General features: G+C 41.4%; 1 protein-coding gene across 1 annotated transcript; it reads right to left on the reverse strand.

Annotated features, from left to right (window-relative positions):
* Positions 1-1,442: 1,442 nt before the first annotated feature.
* LOC109033917 (uncharacterized) lies at positions 1,443-4,558 on the reverse strand. The gene is made up of 4 exons (XM_072304167.1): positions 3,786-4,558; positions 3,460-3,494; positions 2,864-3,016; positions 1,443-2,073 (listed from the first exon to the last, which is right to left on the reverse strand). The coding sequence occupies exons 2-4, from the start codon at positions 3,489-3,491 to the stop codon at positions 1,920-1,922; spliced, it is 339 nt and encodes a 112-aa protein (XP_072160268.1). The 5' UTR covers positions 3,492-3,494; positions 3,786-4,558; the 3' UTR covers positions 1,443-1,919.
* Between the last annotated feature and the right edge of the window lie 20,209 nt (positions 4,559-24,767).

A 24,767-nucleotide genomic window follows, 5' to 3' on the forward strand; every position in this document is an offset into this window, starting at 1 on the left:
TAATCATTTGGGTGATTTCCTACTTTGCATTCGTATTTTTTATTGAGGGATGAACCAGGTTTTGTTTTTGACAAATGCTGAATTCTCATTGAGTGAAAGTAATTACATTTATTGAGAACGGGCTGCCAAGTGATAAAAATGATTTTTCAATTTACATTTTTCGCTGCAATGAGTTTTAGCAATTTATCATACCTTGGACAGTCTGTTCTACATTTAAAATAGGTAGCATGAATTTTTGATCTATCTACATTTGTTCCTTCCAGTGCTTCCCCAGTGCTTTATTTATTTCTACGAAGGCTTGCAACATTAAAGTTAGGTTTTTGAAAATTTCTCTTGATATCTCTACACGATGAATAAGCTAACATTCATATGCTGATTTTCTTTCTCAATAAGCATCATCTCTTCTCTAAGATTCATCTCTTTTCTCAAATTGACTTGCTGAACTATCAGCCTAGGAGTTCAAATCTCTCTTGATATCTGAAACATGATCAACAAGCTAACGTTCATATGCTCTTTTTCTTTCTTAGACATTGAATTATCCATCACTTTCCTGAAACTAAATTGTTATGAACTATCAACAAAGAAATATATACCTATTTTAAAAAGAAGGAAAGAAAAAAAATCTTGTTCAGAAATTGACACAAGATAATTCACTCAATGTTTAAAACTTTGCTGGAAAGTTTTTCTTTTCTAAGTATGTACTTTAATGGTGAATTTTCAGCTGTAGTTCCGAAAAAATCCACCACGTCGCGGACAGCGGCGGCGCGCAGAGCTCCGGCCGTCCAGCCCGTAAGTAGCGCCTAGAGCGCAAGCTGCCTATGCCGCTCGAGGCCGCACGTAGCAATCCGGCCGTCAGGCGCGTAGGCGAACGGTAGTGCCATATAGCCCATCCAGTCCGTGCTCCAGCCTCGAGTTCCGCTGCTTATGGCCTCCACGGCCGGAGCTTTTTTTGAGTGTAGGACATGAATCGTTGCGATGTATAATACGACATTATAATGCGGCATTACTATTGTAATTCATTTTAATGGATTAGGGGCATTATAAATCATTATTGCCACGTCGGAATGAAATGTTGTAGACTGAATTGAAAAGCATGTTGGCAAAATTTATTATAAAAATAGTATAACATGTAGGTACATAACATAAAGGTAATACAAATTAAATGATTAGAGCGTGTATATTTCATTACATTATAGGTATATTACAATCATTTTTGTCATTGTTGGAAATTTTGATAGTTTGAAATTTGATAGTTGATAGTTGATAGTTGATAGTTTGAGAGTTGAAAATTTGGTTATTTTATTTAGTTAAGGTGATTCGATAGACGCCATATTTTGTGTCAGAATGGCATGCGACATATCCCATCAATTGGTTCCATTTTTTCATTTACTCATCATTTTTCTCCAATTTTAAGTTCCACTGGAGAGTAGGTCTCTCCACTGCTAAGACTATAATTGCTCCGAAAAGAAAAAATTTCTCTCCGGAGCAATGAGTCGTAGCAGCGAAGAGAAAATAGTTTTCTCCGTAGCACTAACTAATTCAGTTCGCAAATGCTGAAAACGGATCAACTCTTTTCAAAAACCGGTAGAAATAATTCCTCGACATGGCACAATTTAATGTAGGTGTGTACCTGTCTCAAAAGTTACAGCATTCCGAATGTATTTTCTGTTCTTTTATGTATTTTTTATCAGCTTATCGTTTTCCTCCTATTCAGATACACCCGAAACCGAGTTCCAACGAATCCATCGGCAAAAAGTCAAGGTTGCCCATTGTTGAAATAAAAAAAAAGAGAAAAAAAATTGTATATTCTTGAAACTATCACATTTCCTGGCAGGGAAAAATTGCATACTTATTCCAAGCTTTACAGTTAATTTAAAATTATTCCTATTTTTATAAAAAACAAAGTTGCAGGTTTGTACTTACGATAAGTCACGTGACTTTGATTTTATCTTCTTTTTAGGCTTTGAGTTCGACTGATGTGTTTCAAGATTTTCGATGAATGAATTTTCTGCTTCATTTACTGGATGCGTAATATCAGAATCATTGTTCGATATATCATTTGCAACGTTCACCCTGTGTAGAGGAAAATATAAGATCGGTTGTTTTAAAAATAAATTGGAATTCTACTACATGTATGCCACTTGGGTTGAACAAAATTCTAAAAAGTTTTTTTTTAACTATGAGCGCAAAGTTTGACATCGACGAAAATTGGCCAAAGTGACACTCTTACATCCCTAATGAACATACTTGAAGGAATTTTTTGTCCTCCGAAAGGATCGGTTACAATAGCGCGTTGAATGCTGAAAAACCCGCATTTTTCGCCAAAATTGGCCTTCAGACCCATGTTTAGGCCAGTGGTAGACCCCAAAATAGATCGGAAATGACCAAACCATTATGCATTCCGTAAAATATAGACCTTCAATGACCAAAAAAACGCAGAGTTGAGGAATTTCAGGGTAGGCCCAAAAAAGGCCCTTAACGATACCCCTCCTTTGTCAATTTGCAGTATTAACAGTTGGAAAGCAGCCAATAGATAATTAAGATGCTTAAACCACAATTTAAGGGGCACCTACAGCCGCATAGTAAACATAATAGTAAACTTAATAATACTCACGTCTGTAAAAAAACAAATATGCATAATGAGATTTTGGAAAGTGTAATTTTGTTTCACAAGACTAATGCTCAAACTACAACATTTTAAGTGGTGAAATTTTGTTAATTTGCAGTATTGCCAGTTGGAAAGCCGCCAATGGGCAATTAAGATGATCAAACCACCTTCTGAGGAACATCTAAAGTCACACAATAAACTTGATAACAACGCAAGGTTGCAACTAGAATAGAATTAACTGAAATTTTTACTTACAGTGCATAGGTTTCACTCGATTCTATTTTCTTTTCCTTCTTTGGCTCGGCGTCATACGATTGTGCAGATGTTTCAATGCATATAGTATTGTTTTGGATCGGGGTGGATTCATCAAAACCAGGAATGTTTCTGCATTTGGTTATAGCTGTATCTCTGAAACAAGCAAAAAATGGAGAGTTTCTTAGGTAGATTAATAAAGCTTCTGCTAAAATTTTTTTATTGGTTGCCATATTATGACAAGAAAATTAAACAATTGGTTATAAGGTGAAACAACAATAGCCATGAACTGAAATAATAAATGCAAAGCATTGCAAACTTGTTACTTATTATCATCGCATTAAGAGTTGGCAAACAAATTTTCTGATAGTAAAATGATACATTATCATCCAGTTACTTCCCAGGACATTGAAAAACAAATTACAGTTCAAGAAGACCACACAACTTCTGGTTACTAACAAATTAAGCCACCACTAAATATTAGGTATTCAAAGTATTAACTCCTAAAATGGTCTTATCAAACGTATAGATGTCCAAAACATTCCTCAATTTTGCATATCAACTAACACTTACATATTGAGTAAAAGCAGATTTCTTACCTCTGAATTATTCTTTGACTGCGTCGACTCATTACCTGAAATGAAAATTAAAACAGCATTATATTTTCTACATTTTTTAAGTCAACTCAAAAACTAAATTTTTGAAATTCTATAAATACATTGAGGCTTTAAAAATAAAAAAGAAGAGCAAGACACTAGTGAGGAACTCTTGAACTATAGGTTAATGAGCTATAGATTGTGCATAGAAATTGCCAGTCTAAAGTTTCAAGAATGAGAAAATAATCAGCCCATGAGTGGGTCCAGAATGAGGGAGAAGGAAAAGTTGAAATAATTTTACTGGAAGGAGGGATAAATGAGGTACTCACCGAATTTATTCGTACAGAACATTCAAAAATCCCGTGAAAAAACAGCTCACAAATAAAAGCAAATTGCCATAGAAACTTCTTCACGAAATCACACACACAACGAAGAACGAGGCGCTACAGACGAGTCCGTCCAGGACAAGTTAAAAAATTCCCATGAGCCGAGTGCCGTAGGTTAAGGGCCCGTTCGCCAAAACTAATCGGAACTGTATGAATGAATTGCTCCTTTTAAAAATCAAAACAATATCGAATTGCGATATATTACACAGTTAAGATAGGGCTATGTCCTGTCGTAAGCGGCGACATACAGTCGATATCATTTCAATAATCGCCCCAATGGCCACGATAGTTGTTAGACGTTTACGGTTTCCCTGGTAACCTTTGTTTGCTATCAGCTGATATCAAGTAATATGACTAGGAAGCTCCAACCCAGTGGTTAAAGCTTCCTTAACCGCGAAAACTTTAAAATTCAAATTTTCAAATTTTGAACGTAAAGTACATTTTTTCCATCACGAGATAAAAGCACAAACAAGTTTTGAATTGTTGACTGTATCACCATGATTCCAAAAATACAATACACAACATAGCATTGACTAACAATAAAACAGTATGCAATAAAATAAAGTCATGACAAGGAACATAGCCGAAAATGGCGCCGATTCCCATCAACCAACGCGCGGTCTCTACAATGTAACATGCTGCATTGATACTCCCCAGCTGGGACCGTCCGGAATAGCAGCTCTAGTGCAAGCACCAGAGCCGCTAAAAAAAATTAGGCATTTTCACCGCGACTTGTTTCTGAAAACACAGAAATGAGACATTGATTTTTACACGCAACTTCATAAGAGTTTTTCACTTTCATTGAAGAAATTTGAAGTTCATTTTATAAATCCTTCCATTTTAAGGGGATGCATAATGAAGGTGACATCACTTAACCACAATCCTATCTGCAGTTGCATCATTTCAGATGTTCTTAAATTTTTTACTATTTTGAAGCATAACGGATCAGTACATGAAGAAAAATTGCATGTAATGCACCGATTCTGAGATGCTATCAATCCATATTCCTTGCACAATGGAAATTTTTCTAGGTTCACCATTGATGTGTATGTCTAATCACATTAAAAGATAAAAATAAATAAAAAAAGCCACTTAGCGCCCCAGCTGGGTCTTATTAGAAAAGATATTAAAAAAACTTAAATTCCCTCCAAGTATCAGAATGGAAAAATCCTGAAGACCTTTCTCTTCAAATCATGGTGCGAAATTAAGAGGAGAACGTTTCTCCAAAGTTCATTTTCAATTAAGTCTATTATTGGACATAGCCTTTCTCTGATGAAGAAAAGGAAGACATTAATACGCTAGGCTTTTATTGCTCATCAGTCGAGGTCAAATTAAAAATCGAGACCTGTTTACTTAGGTATCTACTTTAAGGGTCAGAAACAAAGCATACATTTAGTTTAATTTACAACCATTGATGGAATTTCCTGATCCATTATGGCTCTCGTTCTGCTAAGAGAGCTACTTAAACTTAGAGGTCTTTAGTGTCGTCCACGGCAAAGATAAGCAGCCTATACATAATGCTCCATTTGCAACAAACGATAAAATGAAAAGTAAAATAAAATGCACAATGGTGAACTAGGTTCGATTGGTTCGGTGCGTTCGGGCATCGACGTATGATCGTTCGCGAATCGACCTCTGACCGTTCGCAGTGGGACCATCGTGTTTCTCGCGAACTTTTACGGAAGAATCAATGGTCAAATCGCAAATTCCTCACACATGCGATATCTCCATTGGACGTATTTCTGTCAAATGAAACTGAGCGCCAATTTGAGTTACTTTCAATAAGCAAAAATCTGATTGAATCAAGAGTATTTTTTCTTGTCAATGTTCTCAAGAGTCTGGAATCTAGATCCAATGTGTTTTTTTTTTTTCCAGTGTGCCTTTTCGGGCCTCAAGAGCCACATGACCTGCCCAAACCTAACCTCCAAATTTTCGAGCTGTCTATACTCTCCCCAGAAAGGCACTCTAATCCCGAGCCTCCAATTTTAAGCTGCGCAAAAAGTTCCCGGCGAAAGATCCTTAAAGTTGAGGGGGAAGCCTCCCTCCACCCCCCTCGGGCGAGTGGGAAGGACAGGTGGCCGCGCAGCGGGCGGGGGAGGGGGCGTCGGTCCCGAAGCCGCGCGGACGGGAAGAATTAAGAATACATCGATTCATAAAAATAGCGAGGAGCGGGCTCGCGGCGGCGGACGACGGGGGACGGCGAAAAAGAAGAAGGAGCGACAGCTAAAACGGACCGGTTCCCGACCACAATGGATTGCACGCACACAATGCGCGGAGCCGCGCGGAGTTCAGATTCCCCGCGCGGGGTTAAAAACCTCGTTCGAAAAAAACAATGAACTATTAAACTATTTTTAATTGCGATTTAATATAAAAAAACGGCGGGGGGAGGGGCCTAACCGATGGGGCGGCCCCGCGGACGACCCCCCTCTTTCCCCCTCCCCCTCGCAGCGAGATACATGATTTGCGCAAAAAATGTCGTCGGGCCGAGCGCGTCAGTTGAAATCTGAGACATTAACATAAATAATAAAGCGTGTGATAGGGTTAAGGGCCGGGCAGATATGCGCCGCGGCCAGATACCATCCCCCCTTTTATAAAACCACGCATCTTCACTTTAACTTGAGCCTCGGGTATCCTTAGTTTAAACGTGGGGCAGGGTTCATCTTAGGCGGAGTTCGGTTTTTACGACGCGGCCGAGATCCGCGAAAGATAGCCGGCGTGCTGGAGCAGAAACCGCGTACGTGCGGGGGTTTTGAATGTGGGGTTGGGTGGTTTTGGCGGGAAGGAGCGAGAGCGCGGCTTTTGCTGAGAACTTTGAGAAATTTGAAGCGAGGCTCCACCGCGGTCGAGAGCGCGGTTGGGTCCGGTCCTGAGAGTGACTTGACAGTCGCCATCACGGGCTACATCTTTCTAATTAAAACTGGCCTATCCGGGCCGCGTTGCCGGGTTTCGGCCGCGCCGGCCCGATTTTCGGCCTTTGACGCGGGTAATAAGCTGAATTGGACCGCGTTAAACAGAAAGGAACCATGCCACATCAGCTGTTGTCAAATTAAACAGGGGAATTTGATTTTTTACGAGAGAACGTTTGTGCGGATTCCTTTGAAAATTTTAAGGAATTTGCTTTGTATTATGGAGAAAATTCAGAGAAATTTGCACAAAAATCCGCACAGCCGTTTTCATGTAAAAAAATAAATTGCCCGATTAAATTTGGCAATAGCTGATGTGGCTTGGTTCCTTCCTGTTTAACGCGGTCCAATTGGGAGTCGGAATTTTCGGACGTGCCTCTGAAAGTCGCAAAGTTGATCGAGTCCATAGGAGAGGTCGGGCAAAATTTGGAAACTTTAAAACGCTTTTAACTCCGTTTATACAAAATGTTGAGGCTCTAGAAGTGGTTTCATTGGTTTCTTTGTAAGTTTGTCTTTTGGAAGCACCCCTTAATTTTTACTTTCTCGCTATCCTGGGGTAGAGGAAGTATTGTCAGCCTGCAAGGGGGGGAAAAAAGTTGAAATTTCATCATTTCTAGACGTTTTAAGGTCCCAGGAGTCAAAATAACCATACTTGAAAAAATATGTGTCCGTCCGCCCAAATCTGTCTACAGCGATATCTCTGAATCTGTCTGTTCGATTTTATTCAAAATTTGCAGAGAAGACCATATTTATGGTCTCTTTATGCACGTTAAACGATTTTGGGGCACGCTAAAATTTGGGAGGGGTAGTTTTCCTTTTTTGTCTGTTTTCCTCGTAGAATTTTGAGGAGAAAGCACGTAGCTTGTTCGAACCTTGTCTAGAGGTCCATCGAATTACATTTTGTATTTGGGAGCTACGGAGAGACAATGAAGAAGGGAAAGAGAAGGATGCGAAAAAGAGAAATGAGAAAAAATTTAGCATTTGTCTGCGAATAGTAACATTAATTGTTTCTAAAATGGGCCTGAAATATCACTCCTAATTGCAAAATGTAGTTCAAGTTAGAAAAAGCAGAGTGGGTCATTAGAATCAGACAACGTACAAAATTAACTACGATTGGCCTCTAGACAATGTATGAATTAGCAATGCTATATACTTACTTAAATATATTTTATTCAAAATTACAGTCTGGTCCAGTTTAAAGTTGGTCTGGAAATTAACTCTTAAACAATGATATGAGTGTTTACAACTATCGAAGCGTTGGGTGCAGAAAGGGCATTTCTTGGTTTCGATGTTTCAGAATCTCCACTGCTCTATTCACAAGTTGGAGACGTTTCCGCTTTTCGAATACTAGTTGAGTTGATTGTGGCGCCTTGATGCAACTATTCGTGTTGCACGGATGTGCGTGTTGCATATTCAAAAATTAAAGGCGTTTCCGCTTTACAATAACTAGACTGAGTTCACTGTAGCGCTTTGATGCACCTATTCGTGTTCCACGGATGTGCGTGTTGCATATTCAAAAATTGAAGGCGTTTCCGCTTTACAAAAACCAGACTGAGTTCAAGGAAGCGCCTTGATGCAACTATTCGTGTTCCACGGATGTGCGTGTTGCATGTTCCAAATTGAAGGCACTTTCGCTTTTCTCACCTTCTAAGAAATGCGTCGTTAGTTGTAGCACTCTAATAACAGTACATATTTGAGGAAAGTGTTACCAGTGACACGAGGCCTGAGTGTCTAGCATAAGGCCACTAATTGAATCAAACATTCTAAAAGACTTAAGTGCCAGAAATGAAAACACGAGGAAAACATTAGAAACTGTAATAATCCACCCGTTTTAAATCGTGGATGATAATGTGATTACTTTATTGGTAGCTTTGATATTTCAGAGCTTTTAGGTCGTGTCGATTAAAATGCTTTTTACTGATTCTACTATTATAATTTCTGGTGCTTAAGTATTTCTTCAATGTATAATAACCGAATCAAATTGGTGATTATCTCGACATACGAACTATCTCGACCTAGGTTAGTTGTGGCGCCTTGATGCAACTATTCGTGTCCTGCAGATGTGCGTGTTGCATGTTCAAAATTGCAGGCACTTTCGGCTTTCCCTCCTCTTCACAAATGCAAGGGAGTTATGTCGTTAGTTGTAGTGCCCGTATAACAGGGCACCTATGTAGAGATATTGTTGTCGTTTCAATCCTACTACAAAAAACATGAAAAGCCGCTCTTTGATTGGTTAACGAATTTAGGACTTCCATGGACTTCCTGATTTCCAACATTTGAAAAAAAATTTGAACAAAATTTGTCGGATATTTTCGCCGAAAAGTATCCTTCTTCTGTTCGTTCCATTCATCTCTCCCTCGATGAAACGATTTCTATTGATTGGTATATTTTAAGCAGATACCTTGATGTTGATGAAATTTTGACGTTCATGTGGTCACAAATTCAATTCTAAGGGGTGTATCTGTAAGGCAATTTCACAAAAAACTTAATAGAACCACTCTTGATCTTTTTTGATTTACAGTTCCGAAAATGTATAAGCTTTCAAAGTCTCTAGATCTTAGCCGATTTCCTCTATTGACTATCGGTCAAGTGTAAGCCGACCAAATATTTCACCTGGACCTCCAGGCCTCGAGGAACGTCATCTATGAGTGTATTAAAGGTCTAGTGGGGCTTCTCAGGGCCCCGCACCCACCCTCATTAACCATTATGGCAGCCTTCATCACAGGTTTCCCTACCGGAATCGAACCTGTTACGACAGCATGTCACCTTGCGCTCCATGAGGTCATTGTCCATAATATACACCCTCGCCCTCGGGGCCAAAAGTGGAGCTCCTACAAGTGCAGGTGGGTGATTTTTTGTGACATGATGCGACACATTTCTGCGGGTCTCAAAGCCGAAAATGAGCTTCATCATGATTTTTTTCATGTTAAAAGTCATAATATTGAGCACATAGGAAAATTGAATCAGTGAGAACGAAAACACACCAATTCGGTAACTCGAAATAGCTCGATTTCCACTAAAGATAGTTCATTTACATGAAATTCATTGAAGTTATAGCATAAGTTCCAACTTGGACCTTTGTAGTGTCCATAAAAACTTTTCTTTCGGCAGCAAAACTCTTTTTCTTAATTTAAAAGATTTACACCCCCCAAATCCGAAAAACTCCAGAATCTCCCGGTCGCGAGGTTTTTTTTTGGGGGGGAGAGGGGGGGATCAAAAGTAGGGTTTTTCGCTGCTCGAAAAACCCTAACCAACCCTGGCCAACCCTGGCAACCCTGGCCAAACGCGACAGGATACGACGATTTGTCTAGTATTTCAAGTTAAGTCCCCTAATTCTGCCCCGAATCCAAAAAATTCCGGAATCTCTCGATCGCGAGGTTCTTTTTTTTTGGGGGGGGGGGTGCGAGAGGGGGTGAAAAGTGGGGTTTTTCGAGCGGCAACCCTGGCCGAGCGTGGCGATGCGTATGCAGTCGGCAGCCTGAAATAAATAATCGCTTTGTCCTCCGAACGGCATGCGGCACGGCCAACTCCAGAATTCCTTGACGCCGCGCTGTGCCGCCTCCCTTATATCGTCCGTCCCTATGATAAAAAGACATATCTCGACTTTCACATGAGCCCTGTCGCCAATTTGACATCATGCTCTTTCAGACGCATATGAAATTTGAGATACGTCATTCGTTATCCTTCCTCGTCCATGGCTGGCGCTGTCCACGTCTTTCTCGTACGATCCAGATCGCTTTCCACGCTTCCTCCCTCCCCCCACCCCCGTTTTTCCCTCCCCGTTTTCCCCGCGGATCTGCCCGGGGTACATGAACTCGCCTCGAATTTTTCCCTCAAACGCCGCCGCGCATCGGCTTAGTCACTCGATTGATCCTATCGGGTTTCAAAGCTCGCGCTGCGCTGTTGTCAAATTGAGGGCTCGAAATGGCATCCGTGGGACTTTGGAGTGGCTCTTTGATATTTAGGGTGTCATCCAAGGACCGGATGCCTCAGCTCGAATTGGTTTCATTCTGAGGAAAAAAGTGGAAAACCACCTGATTAATTTTTTTTTTAGCAACACTGGAAAAAAAAAACACATCGGATCTAGAGTCCAGACTCTTAAAAACATCTATAAGAAAAAATGCTCTTGATTCAATCAGATTTAAGATTAAATTAAGAACCAAGCCTCTTAATTTGAGCGGATTTCCTTTTGATTTAAGCTTAAATCTGATTGAATCAAGAGTCCTTTTTCTTGTCAATGTTTGCAAGAGTCTGGACTCTAGATCCAATGTGTTCTTTTTCCAGTGAAAGGCGGATCGGTGAGAAGTGGGAATGTCCAATACAAAATGTCCAATTATAAAAAATGTCCACAATACCCAAACATTGTTTGTCCAACACAAAATATCCATTAACTGCGATGCCCAATAAAAAAAATGTCAATATCTTATTTGTCCAACTTAAAAAATTTCAAAAAAAATTGTCCAAAAAAGTGAGAAAAATACCAAATTACATGAAAGAATCGTGTGAACTAACCCAATAAATTTGAAAACTGGGTAGTTGGTCGTCCCAAATTCACATTTTCTTGTAACGAAATGGACGCGTCTTGGAAAACATTTCTTATAGGGCATTTTTCAGTTAAGACATTATTTTCTTTTGGACTCTTTTAGCCATGGACATTTTTTTGGACATTTTAAGTAGAACATTATTCTTATTGGACATTTTCTACTGGACATTTCCACTGGCACCGGCGGACCAAGGCGGGTAAGGGACGTGCACCATCCCCCGTTCAACTGAAAAAAGGGGCTGAAAAAGAGAAGGAAGAAAGAAAGACGCGTAAACTTTGTAATCATTCATGATGAAATTATGACTGATACTGCATATTAAATGCTACAGTAATTCAAAATTTTCTGAAGGAGGCCCCTGCCCCCTCTCCTTGTGCCCCTCCGTTCGAGGTGCCTAGATCCGCCTATGTTCATAGTTAATTAAAGATATTCATGTAGTTTAAATGAAAGACTACACTAAAGAAACAGAAACTCATGGAAAATTTTACCAGAAGTATGATAAATTCTGTGAAAGGTCCACTTGAGTTTTGACACAAATTCCAAAAATGTTCATCATGGTCAACATTATCAACTCTAATGTGTGTGACCATAAATCCAGTCTTGAGTACGATAGCGATATCGACATTCACCACCTAAGTGCTACTTCCTCCGAATAACATGAAATGTTGTTTCACAAAACCAAAGCAGGGTCAAACATTTCCTAAAACAATTTCACCAATAATTTAGGCCTTGCGAGGTTCAACCGGCAGGGTGGGGTTCAATTGGCAACCCCGTTTTAGGCACGAAGGAGGAATACGATAGAATCCTCCTAGAAAAATGCAAATGCCAACAGAATTAATAATCGGCTAGTTACATCGAATGGAAAGGTGGGCATAAGAAAGCCGGTTGGATGACGAGTTGGGGAGGAGGTGTTGAACAAGGAATTTTGCTGCGAGTATGTTAACCTCTCGATAGGCGCTGAAAAAACAACTTTTAAACAACATTCACTCACAAAAGCAATTTTTGTTGAAAGCAGAACATTCTGTCTACGGGACACCTGAGCTTTTTTTCTCAGGGTCTCAGACCATTGTTGTTCTGAACTCAGTGTTCACAATTCCTCGTTTTCTGGACGAAGGAACGTAACTTCATTTCAAGGTTGCAAAATTGACTCAAAAGATTCGATTATTTTACAAGAATAAACTTGAAAAACTTATGTCGAAAATTTCTCTGATTTTTGCATGAGATCAGACAAAAAATCAGTGAAAATTTCGGTTGGATATTCTGAAAATTCTCCTGATAAAAATGCAACTTGCGAGCGGAAATTTGGCAACGCTGGATTGCAGTTACGTTCTTTCGTGAACAAATTGAGGGGCTTGGAGGACAAGGCACAGTTTTTGCTATTTCGAGGTATACGTGTTTAAAGTTTTGAAATCACATGGATCCTTATGGCGAAAAGAAAGTTCTCACTGACTTTTTGATGCTTAAAAATTGGAATTTGGAGGCGACTTTTTCACACATTATGCATTAAGACTAGTTTTACCTGAAAATGTTATATAATATCTCAAATTTTTCAAAAACTGCACTTATGCGCCTTGTTCTTCAAGCCCCTTCATTAATATATGTGCTTACAATAAATATACGTATATATTGCAAATTATAACAGTGGAAGCTTAAAAGAGCCCCCTGTTGACGAGATTTTCTAAGCATCATAATCAGCAATCGATAACTGCTGCGGCTCTTAAAGTATGTACGGTATGTGTGATGAAAGTTCGAATGTCACGAGAAAAATATTTTCTGTGGATCTGAATGGTGTTGTTGCACCTCCATTTTGCAGCTGATCCTGAGAGATACCTTCAAAATAAAAAGGCTTTTCCTTTGTCGTTTCAAATTTCAGCAGACAATACGAGATTACATCTACAAACCCAACCACACTTCAAGCAGGAAAATATCGCGCCAACAGGTTCCATTACACTGTAAAAATAATATTCATGCATGCTATCATCTTAATTGTTCACGCTCTAGAACATTTAAGGTGCGGTTGCAGTTTTAAATTATGCGCGTTGCTCTTAATCTGAGTTAATTCTCTACAAGTGTATTACAATTTAGGAATAATCATACCACAACACAGGGTGAGACTCGAACCACACAATCAGAGATGTGCCTTTATCAATATCGCACTTAAAGTACATACTGAACATTGAAACTGTGCCACTTTCGGAGCCCTTTGAACTTATTTTCCCAAAAATGTTGGTTGTTTCCTCGCGTATCCGACCTAATCGGGTCTTTTAAACCCGAAGCTTGCCAAAATTGGACGAAATTGAAACGATATATGCACATATTTTTCGGTGAGGATGTCTGCCTCACTTCCAGATAATAGGTCGTGTTACAAATCGATGAAGAGCGCGCGCAGCTTCATGGAGGGCCAACTCACGAAAATCGCTTCCGAAAGGGAAGGACGACCAGAAGGTAGAAAAAGAAGGAGAAGATGAAATAGAAGGAGAAGAAGAAGAAGAAGAAGATGGAAACGTAGAAGAAGAGGGGGAGGTAGAGGAAAAAGATGGAGAAGATGAGGAAGAGGGAGAAGATGAAGAAGAGATATAAGAAGAGGAGGAAGAGGAAAAGGGAGAAGAAGAGGGAGAGAAGAAGAGGAAGAGGGAAAAGAAGAGGAAGAATGAAGGACGACTAGAGGGTAGAAAAAGAAGGAGAAGATGAAATAGAAGGAGAAGAAGAAGAAGAAGAAGATGGAAACGTAGAAGAAGAGGGGGAGGTAGAGGAAAAGGGAGAAGAAGAGGAAGAGGGAGAGAAGAAGAGGAAGAGGGAAAAGAAGAGGAAGAATGAAGGACGACTAGAGGGTAGAAAAAGGAGGAGAAGATGAAATGGAAGGAGAAGAAGAAGAAGAAGATGAAATGGAAGGAGAAGAAGAAGAAGAAGATGGAATGGAAGGAGAAGAAGAAGAAGAAGAGATAGAGGGAAACGTAGAGGAAGAGGGAGAAGTAGAGGAAAAAGATGAAGAAGATGAGGAAGAGCAAGAAGATGAAGAAGAGAAATAAGAAGAAGAGGAAGAGGAAAAAGGAAAAGAAGAGAAAGAGGGAGAAGAAGAGAAAGAGGGAAAAGAAGAGGAAGAAGGAAGGACGACTAGAAGGTAGAAAAAGGAGGAGAAGATGGAATAGGAGGAGAAGATGAAGAAGAAGAAGAGAAAGAGGAAAACGTAGAGGAAGAGGGAGGAGTAGAGGAAAAAGATGGAGAAGATGAAGAAGAGGAAGAAGATGAAGAAGATGAAGAAGAGAAATATGAAGAGGAGGAAGAGGAAGAGGGAGAAGAAGAGAAAGAGGGAGAAGAAGAGGAAGAGGGAAAAGAAGAAGAAGGAGAGGAGGCGTTTACGTTACTTTGCGTTACGTTATCTTCTGTATGGGAAACTACCTATAAATCTGCCTATGACTCAGAAATTGTGTCTCCGTCACAAAGCGCATCCAAAGACGAAGTTAGCGAAACAAACCGCTCGTTCCTCAACGCGCAATTCGCGAACCTCTCCGGGCTCGGACTGGGGTCACGGCGAGCGAAATACCTTTCAAAAAAGCGTCCGCTCTATCCAACCTCGCGCCCGCGAATTCTTGAGTCATTACGCCTGACTTTAGGACGCATTTTTATTCGCTCCGGAGTATGCACTCTTAACGAGCTCATCCGAGGAGTAATGGACCACGTCCCGCGACCCCTCGACCCATCGATCTATCGAGTCCCCGCCCAACGCCTGCAAACTATCGAAATATCGAAGGCAGTGGCGTGGCGTGAATTGCGATGTATCGATTGTTATGCCATTTAAACCTATGGTATAGAATCGATTACTAAGGTGTTCGCTGAGGACACGATGTTTATCGATCCTTTTCCATGGGTTTAAATGGCATAACAATCGATACATCGCGATTCACGCCACGCCACTGATCGACGGCGAGTGCGCCCGGCGCGGCCATAAAAACGCACTGTTAACTGCGTTCAAATATGCGCTATTCTGGCTGAGCGCGTTTTATGCGCTTTTTTATGCGGTCAATGCTAAAATATGCAGTTTTTCCCCGAGACTTGGGTCCCGCGTTGCCGGCGACTTCGGAACGCCACCGTCGTAACGAAAAACGACGTATCATCATATAAGCGTTGCCAAATTTCCGTGGATGAATTGTCCATTTTCGAGAAAGGTATGAATATATATCCTCAAAATTTTCAGGAACGGCAGATTGAATCGCGAGTGAAATTCTGTGAAAATTTCGCGCGGGAAAAATTTACAAAGTGCAAAGAAAATGTGTGTTTTGCGATTGGAAATTTGGCAACGTCCAAGTGTTGATACGTCGTTTTGGCTTCAAAGAGGTGGAAATGGGGTGATCCCGGGGTGGGAATGGAAACGGCGGCCGGTCGCCTCTCGAAAATTTAATTGCTGGCTTTTAAAAGCAATAAACGGACAAATGGATCGGGCGGATTTTATGGGCGCGCCAATTTGAGTTAAGACAGTGGATCCCCTCGTCGAATTACTTTCTTGATTGAGTTAGGACGTGTGAGAGTAACCGTTCGTTTACGCGCGCCAACAGGTTATGTTGAGCACTAATGCTAATAGTAATAACATCGCTTTGCTCGGACAGGGCTGTAACTCTCCCGGAATCGACTCTCTGTGTGAGCTCTGCGCCGCGTTCCCGCGCCACGGTCGGGGTCGGTGACGGATTCCGGAAGTCTCTCAATCATCCCTCGTATTTCTTGCAGGGGCACTTTCGCCCCGAACCGCCTGGAAATCAAACCTCACAGAAATGAAAGAGGTAGCGTTGGATCTAGAGTCCAGATTCTTAAAAAAATCGACAAGAAAAAATACTCTTGTTTCAATCGGATTTTTGCTGAAATCAAGAACCAAGCCTTTTAATTTGAGCGGATTTCCTTTCGATTTAAGCTTAAACCTGATTGAATCAAGAGTATTTTTTCTTGTCAATGTTTTCAATAGTCTGGACTCCAGATCCAACGTGTTTTTTTTCCAGTATAAGACACAACTTGATTGGGGAGCTTAAAAATTGTGGAAGCACCCCAATAAAGTAGGTTACCAACCCAATTAAAGCGTTGGGTGCAGAAAGGGCATTTCTTGCTTGCAGTATACCTCAAAATCACCGTCAACGCTTAATCCTTTTTAATTAAAGCAAATGCGTATGTAAGTAGTCGTACCTTTTACAGAATATTCTTTAATAATTTTACAGCGCTGAAAACGTATATTTTCAGAAAATGCGCCCAATAGTTCCGTCCTAAAAAAAAATTAGTTCTGGAGATTCTGAAACACCGCAACTAAATGTGGAAAAATCTCAAAATTTAGGCGTCGCCGAATTTGTAAGTACTCTGTGTGTGCACTGGTGAAACAGCTACTTAATTTAAGCAGAAATATTCTTGAATTTGCCATCGTGAATATTCGCCTTCGAATCAAGCAAACATATGTTAAAATTTTAAAAAAAGATAATAATAATTACCTCGCGGAAAGTTGCTCACTGTCAAATATAAACTTGAAAATTTGAAGTTTAATATAAATAGTACAATTTTTTCTTTGCTATATTGTACTTACTTAGTGCAGTAGCAAATCATTTTAACTTCGCAAGGATCCATACCGGAGGCTATATTGCGCATCTTAACTTCCAGGACTATCAGCAAAAACTGCCTTTTACACCGCGAAAAAAGTATGGTTTATGTTTAAATTACCAAAAGAGACGCAAATATCTTTATCAGTGCATGCAGGAACTAGTCTGAAAACAGTAGTAGCCATCAAACCACATGTGGTTTTCCGAAGAAACGCAGTAGTTTACAGAACGACTACAAAATAACGGTCCTGACTTCCATCTTTCTTTCACGTGCCGAAAATACGATTAGAACGCCGGCGGCGGCTCAACGTCGAATCGCGCGCAGGCGGGCAACCGGTTGGTTATCCGGCACGCATTTTGATAGGTGCGTGTGGTGAGCGGTGGAGGGAGGGAGGGAGGGAGGGAGGGAGGGGAGATCCACGAGAGCGCGAGACGCCAATGAGGTCTAGTCGATTTCATTCCGGTTTTTTTGTGGGTCCTCCGGATCGCCAAAATTTCCGATTGGGCCGATGCCCGCTTGGCCCCGCCCTCCAGGCGCCAGCGTCAATCGCCGCGCCATCGCGCACCCAGCGAGGCCGCGCCGAGTTTTAGGTGCGTTGTTAAATTACTTTTGCCGCCCAACGAAAATGGCCGAATCTCAGCAGGATGACGTCATCTCAACGACGACGTCAGCTCAACAGCACTGGAAAAAAAAACACATTGGATTTAGAGTCCAGACTCTTGAAAACATTGACGAGAAAAAGTACTCTTGATTCAATCAGGTTTAAGCTTAAATCAAGAACCAAGCCTCTTAATTTGAGCGGATTTCCTTTTGATTTAAGAGTCCTTTTTCTTGTCAATGTTTTCAAGAGACTGGACTCTAGATCCAATGTGTTTTTTTTCCAGTGTTCACTTTCCTCGTCAACGTCAGTAGCGACGCGTGAATGATCGACCGATCATCGATAATTCCCTATTGGAAGGCTGTGATAAGAAGTCGATTATTGAGATGTTCATTAGCGAACACCTTATTTATCGATCCTATTCCATAGGTTGAAATGGCAGATCAATCGATGTATCGCAAAGCAGGGCCACGCCACTGACCAAGGTCAAGCTTAGGTTGAGCCCTGTGGGTCACTACTTGAACGTCGGACGCAATCGTGGTGCTCGTAATCAATAGGTGTACACAATCATCAAAAAATATAATGTATAATAAAAAAATATTATAATTATAATGTTTAGTTCGCAAATTGATTCACGTAGACTTTTGTTTTTTTGCATGAGCGGTAGGTTTGAATTCACGCGCCAAAAACATTAAATACCTTAACCAGGAGTTCATTTCCTGTGCAAATCGTGGCTTAAGTGAATTTTTGGTTAAAAAACAAGTATCAGAATGCTTAAAGTCGTACCTTGTCTACTGATTCAATGTGCACACAAAAATAACATTATATACTACTAAAGCACACTATCAAATTTTTCACCCGGGACAGAAAGTTGAACGCAAAAAAATAAAAAAAATAAAAAAAAAAAAAAAAAATTGATTCACTCACTCTCCGTTCAATTTTTCATCCAATTGGCATCACCAACTGGTCGGAAAGTCGAGCGAAAAGTTGAATGTGACGTCACATTTTCAAGTTATCGTTCAATTTTTCACCAATAATTGTCGTTTTCTCGCGTCGCAGTATCACATTATCCAACTTTTTATTACGATAAGTTGCATTCAATAGTCGAATGGAGAATTTGATAGTGTGAATTGGGCTATAGATTCTAAAAACCAAAACTTACAAAGAGAAATGGTAAAATCCGCCGGGATAGGACGGGTTGAGGCACCACTGGAATCCGAAGTCGATGAACGCGGGATGCGGACGAAAATCGACGACGCACACATTTTGCGAAGCATTGAGAGAGCAAAATACCAAGTTTGGACTTGTAATTTGAAGGATTATTGAGGGGAACATCCACCCGTGCCAAACCGTGCGCTGAATTGGGGGAAAAAATTGCACTCTCCTCCCCGGGTTACTCGAAGGGATAACCCGCATGGCAGCTTGGGAGTGCGGACGCTGTGTCTTGTGAAACGGCTAGAGGGGAAGATGGATTCGCATACCCCAGTCGCGAGCACCCCCTGTCACCCCCTTCTTACTCCGCGCTGTTGCTATTTTTCAGGTCGAGTCTCGTTGTAGACTCATAATTGGACCGAGTTTAGGAACCAACCCACATTTTCGAAAAAATTGAGATGAGAATGTTTTTAAGTTCCTCTAGTTGCATATTTTCTTCTGCCAAAAACTCGAAAAAAAATATTATCTTGTGAAAATAAGGGGTTAAGGTGATTCGATGGACGCCATATTTTGTGTCAGAACGGCATGCGCATCAATTGATTCCATTTTTTCAGCTACGTACTCGTCATTTTTCTCCAATCTTGAGATCGCAATTCTAATTCTGTTGTCAGGAGACGAAAGCACTCACTTACCAATTTTAACAAAGAAATTCAACGTAATCAAGGCGTGGTTTTTTCAGAGGGAAAATATCGCATTCGAGTGCAGTTTCGATATCAGTATCAAAATGCGATGTTTTCTCTCTAAAAATAACCACGCCTTTATTACGTTGAATTTCTTTGTTAAAATTGGTAAGTGAGTGCTTCAGTCTCCTGACAACAGAATTGCGATCTCAAAATTGGAGAAAAATGACGAGTAGCTGAAAAAATGGAACCAATGGATGCGATATATCGCATGCCTTTCTGACAGAAAATATGGCGTCCCATCGAATCACCTTCAGTTCGCTAACCGCAACTAAACCTTTTTTCATCAGCAGCAGGACGCACCGCAAAACCAACCTATTCTCCCTGAAGAATGGCATCACCGCCCTCCCCCTCCACTGCCGACCCCCCCCCTCCCCCGGCGGCGAGGAGTGAATGCACTCGGAGCGAAGAGCAAAAAGCGCGAAAGAAGAAACTGAAAACTGGTTATTTGGCGATCCCAAACTGGCGCGCGAATTGCGAGTATGAGCCTAGTGCAGCAGAAAACATGCAGTTTAAGAGGCTGCACCGGCCTTCTCCCCCCCCCCCCTCTCGGCCCCGCTGCAGCGCTGCACTCTTGTCCTGCCCCGAACGCCAAACCGCATGCTTCCTTGCGCACAGCGTCGTTCATTTCTCCACGCACCCGAACCGGTTTCCAGAGTTCGGTCTCTGACATTATATATTAGTACTATTTCCAGTATCCAATGCAACGGGTCCTTTGCGCCAGCCGCAGGATACGTTACCATGGTAGAATCTTGCACTGAAAAAAAAAGTTCGGTCGTATGTACCAAAGTTCGGTGTTCCATATCATCCCGAGTAACTCGGTTTGTCAAACTGAATCTCGGTTTATCAAACCGAACTTCAAGTTCGTGCTACCGAACTTCAAGTTCGTGCTACCGAACTTGTGCGGTAAAGTGAACTGACGAACAAAGATTGGGCATAATGCCGAACATTCGGCTACGCGAACTGAAAGGTCAGTTTGACAAACGGATTATTTGGGATGATATGGAGCACCGAAAGTTCGGTTCACATGTTAGAATAACGATATTGTTGGTGAGAGTATCGTAATAAAAGGAGTCGTTCCATCCAGCCCTTGCGCTCTATGAGATGACACGCAATATTTAGCATGGTCGGCGTTTGAAGCATGAAACTTAAAAAACGCATATTTCTTAGTATAGGCAGATTGTGAAGTTGGGAGTGTACTTCAGACTTTCTTGATGCGCTCATTGTGATTTTTGAGATATTTCCTACACTGGAAAAAAAAAACACATTGGATCTAGAGTCCAGATTCTTAAAAAAATCGACAAGAAAAAATACTCTTTGTTTCAATCGGATCTAAGCTTAAATCAAGAACCAAGCCTCTTAATTTGAGCGGATTTCCTTTTGATTTCAGCTTAAATCTGATTGAATCAAGAGTATTTTTCTTGTCAATGTTTTCAAAAGTCTGAACCCTATAGATCCAATGTGTTTTTTTTTCCAGTGTATGAGATGACACGCAATATTCAGCATGGTCGGCGTTTGAAGCATGAAACTTAAAAAATGCATATTTCTTAAGCAGATTGTGAAGTTGGGAGTGTACTTCAGACTTTCTTGATGAGCTCATTGCGATTTTTGAGACATTGCCCGTAGGAAATTACTCTCCTCTTTCCTCTAGCTGAAGTTTGCAAGAGGCCCATTCCGGAACCGTCCCTGATGAATCGCTCCGTATCTGCCCGCCGCATGTCCTTCCCAAGAACAACTCCCACCTCGCAATTTTTCTGCCTTTTTTTAAGCCGTGCACACGCGGCCGCGCACGAATCCGCAGGAACAGGATCCCGCCGGAGGGCCCCCCCCCCCCCCGCTCCCCTCCTGGCCACCGCGGGGGGAGCGGGGGGATCTGGTCATTACCCTGAATCATTTTTCACAAATAACAATTGGACGTATTTATATCAAACGGAACTATATCCATTCTAACATGAGCCCTGAGACCCATAAGAATACACGCGTAACAGGGCTCACGTTATAATGCACATAGTTCCGTTTGACAGAAATACGTCCAATTGATCCTCCCCGGGGCCCTCCGGGCGGTGGGCGATGTGCATAAACGCTCCATTAATATGCACTTCTCAAGTCGGTCGCGCTCGCTAAGCCAAAACCGCGCAACTCATACGTAGATCCTATTTCAGATAGGTTGTTTCGTTTCGGCGGGGGAATGGCAACGGCCCCTAAACGCGTTTCGAGAATGGCCATATCCGCTCCTTGCTCTTACCCCCTGCAGCAGACGCGGCGGCCCCGCTCGGCGTTCGTGCTGATCCCATCTCCAGAAACCCCCCCCCCCCCCACCCCCCGCGGGCTGCGGTCACCTGCCGCAGCGGAGCCCGGCCCAAACCCGCGGCGCGGTCGGGCTCAATTTGGACATCGAAAACTCCCCTTCGTTGGGCGGTTCTTAAAGGTCACACAGTGGGCCGCGGATCCGGTCGAGGCGGCTCAACAATTCAACATCCAGGATAGACTACAGTCCCTTTATACTGAGAGTCAAGACAATTTGAATCCATTTCTGATTGGTTCCCGTATTTTAGGCCTCCACAGTGTCACAAACGGGAATAAAGATTACATTTTCACCAATTGCAAAGATTATAATCTGAAATGGACCAGGGAATTACGGGTTCGGCAAGGAACAAACGGAATGAGAGGAGGAACGGAGAAAGGCATTTGAGAATGGGCCGATCAAGGATTACGAAAAACGTACAATTTCTGTAATCTTTATTCCCGTTTGTGACATCCATGAGCCGAATTGTCTTGACTCTCAGTATAAAGGGACTCTAGGATAGACTAGAGTACCTATATAGCGAGGCGAGAGTATGGACAGATCGCTTCATGGAGGGCATAGGGCCTAAAAGTGAAGCCATGCTTCTAACCAACTTCTAACGTACACAATTTCACTGCCAGCCTGCAGATTCCAATTCTAACCAAGATGGCTAAGAATGCACATAAATGAGCGTTCTTCCGCAAAAATGAGTAAATTTATGCAAAAACTAAGTCAAGTACGTGCTTTATAAACGATGGTTCGTAACAATTGTATTAATAAATCGCTCTGGACAATTGGAATTCATAAGTTGGCTGCATTTCTGGGCCCTAACTTTATTCGCGGAGGCGTCGGTGAAGGCCTGATGGATTTTCGGAGTTTCACATCTGTCTATACTCTCGCTATAATACAGGCACTCTAGAATAGACTATTCTACCTTGCTAAGGAAAAACGCCGTATAGACCTTCAGATGTTGCCGCACATTCCCTTCGATAAAACGCGAATTTCCTGGTAAACTCATGAATACTTTCCGTCTAATTTTGCAGATACTTTTGTTCGCGATTTCACCTGAAGTTCCTAAAAATTGAAAAGAAAAATATTCATACTAAAATAAACATTTTATCGAAGGAAAGGCAACTCTCGAATGTTCATACGACGTTCTTCCTTAGGACGGCAGTATTGAGTCCAGACTCCAGCGGACCGATTGTTGAAATTGATAGACAAAACTATAGACAAAGATACACCATACACAACTATAGACAAAAAGGATATGGAGGGGACCCATTGGTGGAAGCTGGTGGTTGCAATGGATTTTTACAAGAATATGCATTTTTTGTTCGAAATTTGTCTGATTTTCACATGAGATCAGAGGAATAGTCAGAGAAATTTTCAATTTGAAATCTCTAAGATTTTCCTTGTAAAAATGCTATTTGCGAAGGGAAATTTGGGCAACATTGAAATGCAGTTACGTTCTTTCGAGAGGGAAACGTCGAGTTATGCGTGTACATCCAAAGAAGTTTTCTCCACACTGGAAAAAAAAACACATTCGATCTAGAGTCCAGACTCTTAAACACATCGACAAGAAAAAGTACTCTTGATTCAATCAGAATCTAGCTTGGATCAAGAGCCAAGCCTCTTAATTCAACCGCACCGTGTAAGGCGCAATGCGTGAAGTATTCACGCAGTCTTGTAGGCGCTATGCGTTTCACGCTGACTGCACTGTGTTTGGCGCAATGCGTGAAGTATTCATGCATCCTTGTAGGCGCTATCCGTTTCACGCTGACCACAATAACCGCACTGTGTTTGATGCAATGCGTGAAGTATTCGTGCAGTCTTGTAGGCGCTAATATGTGTTACATGCACTGGAAAAAAACGCACATTGAATCTAGAGTCCAGACTCTTAAAAACATCGACAAGAAAAAGTATTCTTGATTCAATCAGAATCTAACTTAAAACAAGAACCAAGTCTCTTAATTTAAGCGGATTTCGTTCTGATTCAAGCAAAAATCCGATTGAATCAAGAGTATTTTTTCTTGTCAATGTTTTCAAGAGTCTGGACTCCAGATCCAATGTGTTTTTTTTTTTTTCCAGTGCACGAGGACTGAAAGAGAAATAGGTGGGGGGGGGGGGGGTTGGACTTTAAAGGCACATTGCAGTAAATGTCTGAAAACCAATCGATGCCTGAGATAGCAATTTTCCCCCGCACCTGGTCGGATTGTGTCACCGGCCAGGCACGCCGAGTCGGGCTCGAAAACTTCCTGGATCTAGAAATACGCAAACGGCATGTAATGGGCGAAGGGCAGCGGGGCAGCTGAATCGGAATATTTTCCTTGCCTCTTGACAGTGACTCGGTAACACAATTATTTCGACTAGTTGGCACGATGACAGATCGGCCTCTGCCGCGCCCGCGCCGCACGGTGGATCGAGTCAATGGTAGAGGTCGGTCATGGGCGACGAAAAAAAAAGTCTGATTTTAAATATTTTTTCTTGGTTTTCTAGTAGTTAAGCTTCCAAAATGAATGTATCCACGGTTCTAGGATCTTTGAGCCCTTCCGCTTTGACATGCGGGTTGCCTAAAGCTGACATTGCAGGTGGTATCAATTTTGCCGTCTAATTCTCAAGGTTTTATTTCGCTTTTGCATGAGTTCTGTGGCAGATAAATCAAAATTTCAATTAAACATGCTTATTCTCCTCCCTTTAAGGAACATTTTGGTATATCATTAATGTGCATTGGCATATTTTTAGGAGGACCAAAACCACCTCCAAAGCTTGCTTTAAAAAAACGCCCAAAAAAATGTTAAAATAGCTCGATAAAAAAATGTCCACAAGTGTCCGCAAAATCCTTTGTTGGGTTGCCTCCTGTACACTATCAGGAATGATATTATGTAATAATTAGCCGCTAATATCCGCTAATCTACGAAAACGGTCCATTTGAATGATAGGAAGTCGCGCCTGCTGGGAATCCGATCTTGCTCTATTGTCATCAATAAAATCGTGCATCACACGATATCCTTCAATCTCGATAATTTTTCTACTGATTACTGATTTTGGCTTATTTGTTGATATTTTTGGACGAGACATTAACCTTCTGTTAGTCTTTGAAGCTGATTCGATCAGCGTTATACCGTGCGATAAAGTT

Source organism: Bemisia tabaci, chromosome 9 (genome assembly GCF_918797505.1).
Source record: "Bemisia tabaci chromosome 9, PGI_BMITA_v3".
Taxonomy (NCBI): domain Eukaryota; kingdom Metazoa; phylum Arthropoda; class Insecta; order Hemiptera; family Aleyrodidae; genus Bemisia; species Bemisia tabaci.

What these genes read in the sequence shown, in the direction of transcription:
- LOC109033917 (XM_072304167.1), bottom strand. Translation starts at nt 3,491, where the DNA reads ATGAGTCGACGCAGTCAAAGAATAATTCAGAG. An exon ending in AGTCAAAGAATAATTCAGAG is followed by an intron (nt 3,017 to 3,459) that starts GTAAGAAATCTG and finishes TGCTTGTTTCAG; the next exon opens with AGATACAGCTATAACCAAAT. An exon ending in TCGAGTGAAACCTATGCACT is followed by an intron (nt 2,074 to 2,863) that starts GTAAGTAAAAAT and finishes TCCTCTACACAG; the next exon opens with GGTGAACGTTGCAAATGATA.